Genomic DNA, 4,152 nt, shown 5'->3' with positions numbered 1-4,152 from the left:
TTTATTATTATACTTTATTTAATATTTAAATGTTAACCTGCTTGGGTTGATCCACAAACCGCAAAATTCAATGTACATAAGTTAATCACCAATGCTATTTGTATCAATAGACGTCACAAGTAATACAGTTAATTAATGATTGGTTTGACTTGATGAATACCCAGCACAAGTACGACAATGGCACTGCAAGTTATGGGCTCAATAAATCATCTCAAAATGATTTATTAGATAGAATGAACGAATTTATCAATAGTATGCGAGTTCATGGTAAAACATCGTTGTTACCATTTCAAAAAGGTTAGCTACCTACCTATAATATTGCATAAAATATAAAAAATACAATTTTATAGAAATAAATAATCAACTGTATAATTTAATTCGATTTTAATTTAGATTAATTTTAATTACCTGGGAATAACTGTGAGTAATACTTCTTTGAAAAATTTATTTATTGACATGGAAGAAACATATGGGCTAAGTTATATTTTAACCAGAAAACTGGACCAAGATGGGTTAGAGAACTTGTACAGCTTCTTGAAAGGTATGCTCGGAAGTGCTAATAATGACATGACTGTTTTGGATTTTAAGTATTGGTAAGACTTATTAAATTACTAATAAAATGTAATAAATTAAGTATCTAAAGAATAATTACATTTTATTTCAGTTTACGGTGGTATATACTTGGAAAACATTCTGATGCAGTTTTCACAGAAAATACCAATACTGAAAATAGCCATGAAGACAGTTTACTGGATGAAAGAGAGTGCTTGACTGGCCAAATCATGAATGAGTTGCAATTAACTGTAGCTGACTCAGATATTTCCAATGAGACATCAACTGTTGAAACTATCCATATTTCTGAAGCTGACCTGAATTTTGATCTTCTTAATCAATTTGAGGTATCTATTAATTAAATTGTATTACAACTATTAACAAATAATATTAATGATTCATTTCTTAACTGTTTTAGCTGGATACTGGAGAACCACCATTCCAAATGGTAGAAGAAGGGTGTGCTGAATATGTTTCAGGCTATGTAGCCAATCGCTTCTATAATAAATACCCTTCTTTAACTGCTCCACATAACTCACAACCACCAGATAACTGGACAAATCATTTATCCAAAGGCAATTTAAAAATTCCATCCGAAAATCTTTTTAAAGCAGTCTTACAACTGGAAAGAGATTTCAACAATTTTCACGGGGACACATTATCTAAAAAACCACAAGTTTTTAAAAATTTATACAAAATAGTTGCACCCAAAATTCAGCTTTTAAACATACCTGATGAAGTTATTTTATGTCTGATACGAACACGAACATATATTCGTCTAAATAATTTGAATAATGAACAATCAAGTACACGTCATTCAAAAAAGCAAGAAAAAATTAAAAAACGAAAATTTACCAACTGACAAAAATATGTACTTACCAAGAATAATATAAAAATTTAAATAAATTACAATTACGTTTAGTTCGTTATTCTTTAGTATTTAATTTAAAACAATGAGAAAATGCACAGGCGCACTGAACTATACTAGTGTGATACAGGATTAAAGATAATCTTATCTTTAATCGTGGTGTGATACTATAATATAGGTAGTATCACGGATATAGATACTATGGTTGCACGACGGCCCATATTGGATCACAGTGCTGAGCGGCGCCGAATGTTCTTATCAATTCTGACAAAAAGTCGCGTTTTACTAGCGCCCTCTACAACTACTACTAAGTACGGTAACCAAACCGGGTTACCTAGCCACGGTGGAGCGCTAGTATGTCGCGACTTTTTTTTGTATGGATACTATGTATGTATTTATGTAACTTGATAAGAACATTTGGCGACGTCATATTATTGTTCGTTGTGCAACCATAGTATCTATATCCGTGGGTAGTATACAAAACCGCGTATAAAATATTCGACCAATGAGAAGCTGAGAACTACGATTATGACGAGGTGAAGTGGGGTGGAACGTCTCGTGCGTATCACAAAGTTGCTGACATACCTATCTATTTTGTCATGCTAAAACTAATGTAGGAAATTAAACCACTAAAAAAATTGTTAAATATTAAAATTATCATAATATTATAGGTAATATTGCTCGCTGTTATTATTATTACTAAATGTGTTAGTTCTGACATATTATACAATACGCACCTTTGTGTTTTATTACTTTCTTGTTGGTTTGATATATTATGAATGTTTTTTAAATGACGAAGTACTGATCCAGTTGTTCCACCAACACACGAAAATTCATTATTAGAATTTTCTTCGCATAAATCGCAGTAAGCTTTATCTCCTACACGTTTAGCGTAATTCCAAACCCAAATTTTAACCTTAGACATTAGTAGTATGAAATAGCCGGTTCTGACTCCCCCCCCCCCGCTTCACCCCCCTCCCACCCTGCGACTCCTTCCCGCAACCGCCTACACTGCGACTCTTTGCGACACCCTCCCCCCCAACCACCGCCTACACTGCGACTCCTTGCGACACCCTCCCCCCCAACCACCGCCAACACTGCGACTCCCTACGTCATCCTGCGACTCCCTCCCCCACTCCCCTCACCTGTCTACGTCATCATGCTTCTTTCCCTTCCCCATTCCGCTCACCTACACTGAGCTTCCATGCGTTTCTTTCCCCTCCCCACCATAGATAATATAAGAATGGATAGGACATGCCTATACCAGTTCCATATGAGGCCGTGTGCTTTTTTGGGGAAGAGAGAAAGTAAAGAGAGAAAGACAATATGAGGCTTTTTGAGGTTATGTGCAAAACTGTTTTATTAAATAATAATGAATAAATATGATAGTCAGTTATATTTAGATATTTGTCAGTTTGTATTTTGAATTTTGATTGTTTTGCCACCTGTTCCTGGAAAATGGAAATTGGAAAATAATATTTTAACAAAATAAAATTATGTTATTTAATATTCATTATTATTTATCAATTATCACATCAATATTCGCTCCATATAACCTTAAAATAGTATCACTAAATTTTCATGCGATAAGTTCTTATGTCCTATCCATTCTTATATTATCTATGCTCCCCACCCCCTTACCTGTTATCATGCTTCACTACGTCATCATGCTTCCCCTCCCCACTCCCCTCACCTGTACTACGTCGTCCCGCGCCTCCCGCGTCGTCGTGCGCTTCCCGAGCTCCTCTCCCCACCCCCTCCCACACCGGAACTACGTCGTCCCGCGCCTCCCGCGTCATCGCGGGCTTCCCCGAGCGTCTAATATATATATATATATACACATACATACATACATACATACATACATACATACATATTATAGTATATACCTATATAGTATATATACAAAAGTATATACTCTATACATACTATAGTATATACCTATATACTCTAACATACTACAGTATATACCTATATATATATAGTAAAGTATATACTCTATACATACCTATAGTATATACCTATATATACTAAAGTATATACTCTATACATACCTATAGTATATACCTATATACACCAAAGTATATACTCTATAGATATATAGTAATATTGTATATTGTACAACATAAGCTAATTTAATGTGTCGATGCGTTGAAAAATTATATCGCATTCATCCTGCGCGATCGGCGGGAATGTGCATACGCGGCGTATTCAGCAGTGAAGTCTACACCCATATAATTCGCGGCATATTCGCGCTTACCGTGGACAATCTATTGACTAAGATAATTATTATTATTATTTTTAATTCGCATGCGAACGTCATATACACGGCCGAGATTTATGATAATCGTAGATCATTACCGGTGCAGCTGTTCGACGTTCACCAAGTGCAGCAGTGTTTCAATATTACTTTTCATAGTTAAACTTAATATAATAAACAATAAATGATGACGGAACGTGACGTTCAACTGCGACTAGATGGGGATATGCAGCTCGTTGAATCAATCGATACCACTGATTTCGTCATAGACTTTTTAGGCCGCAAGTCTATCAGCATCGGGCTCGACCCGTCCAAAGATTTCAACGTATCTATCCGGATAATCGCGCCATCGCGGTTCGTATGTATAACAGCCGATTTTTTTACGTCGCCTTTACTCGTTGATGGGGCATATTCTGTCGATTATAACCGACCCACCGGGTTAAAAGCCGCGAAAAACTGTTACTCCGGGACG

The 4,152-nt window shown here is 35.7% G+C and overlaps 2 protein-coding genes across 2 annotated transcripts in view; both read left to right on the top strand.

Moving 5' to 3' along the window:
* Nucleotides 1-417: 417 nt before the first annotated feature.
* On the top strand, nucleotides 418-1,432 carry LOC115034961. Its single transcript, XM_029492567.1, has 2 exons — nucleotides 418-899; nucleotides 971-1,432. The coding sequence occupies exons 1-2, from the start codon at nucleotides 783-785 to the stop codon at nucleotides 1,412-1,414; spliced, it is 561 nt and encodes a 186-aa protein (XP_029348427.1). The 5' UTR covers nucleotides 418-782; the 3' UTR covers nucleotides 1,415-1,432.
* A 2,435-nt stretch (nucleotides 1,433-3,867) lies between these two features.
* The window catches only part of LOC107885652, a 1,382-nt gene continuing 1,097 nt past the window's right edge, over nucleotides 3,868-4,152 (top strand). The window contains exon 1 of the mRNA XM_029492566.1: nucleotides 3,868-4,034. Within this exon, the coding sequence (XP_029348426.1) occupies nucleotides 3,868-4,034 (167 nt within the window). The remainder of the gene's footprint in view (nucleotides 4,035-4,152) is intronic.

Source organism: Acyrthosiphon pisum, unplaced genomic scaffold (genome assembly GCF_005508785.2).
Source record: "Acyrthosiphon pisum isolate AL4f unplaced genomic scaffold, pea_aphid_22Mar2018_4r6ur Scaffold_21763;HRSCAF=24797, whole genome shotgun sequence".
Taxonomy (NCBI): domain Eukaryota; kingdom Metazoa; phylum Arthropoda; class Insecta; order Hemiptera; family Aphididae; genus Acyrthosiphon; species Acyrthosiphon pisum.
This window is presented reverse-complemented; position numbering and strand designations above follow the sequence as displayed.

Excerpts from the sequence above, each read along its gene's own strand:
- LOC115034961 (XM_029492567.1), top strand. The coding sequence starts at position 783 with ATGAATGAGTTGCAATTAACTGTAGCTGACTCAGATATTTCCAATGAG. Across the intron at positions 900-970 it reads ATCTTCTTAATCAATTTGAG|CTGGATACTGGAGAACCACC; the intron begins GTATCTATTAAT and ends TAACTGTTTTAG.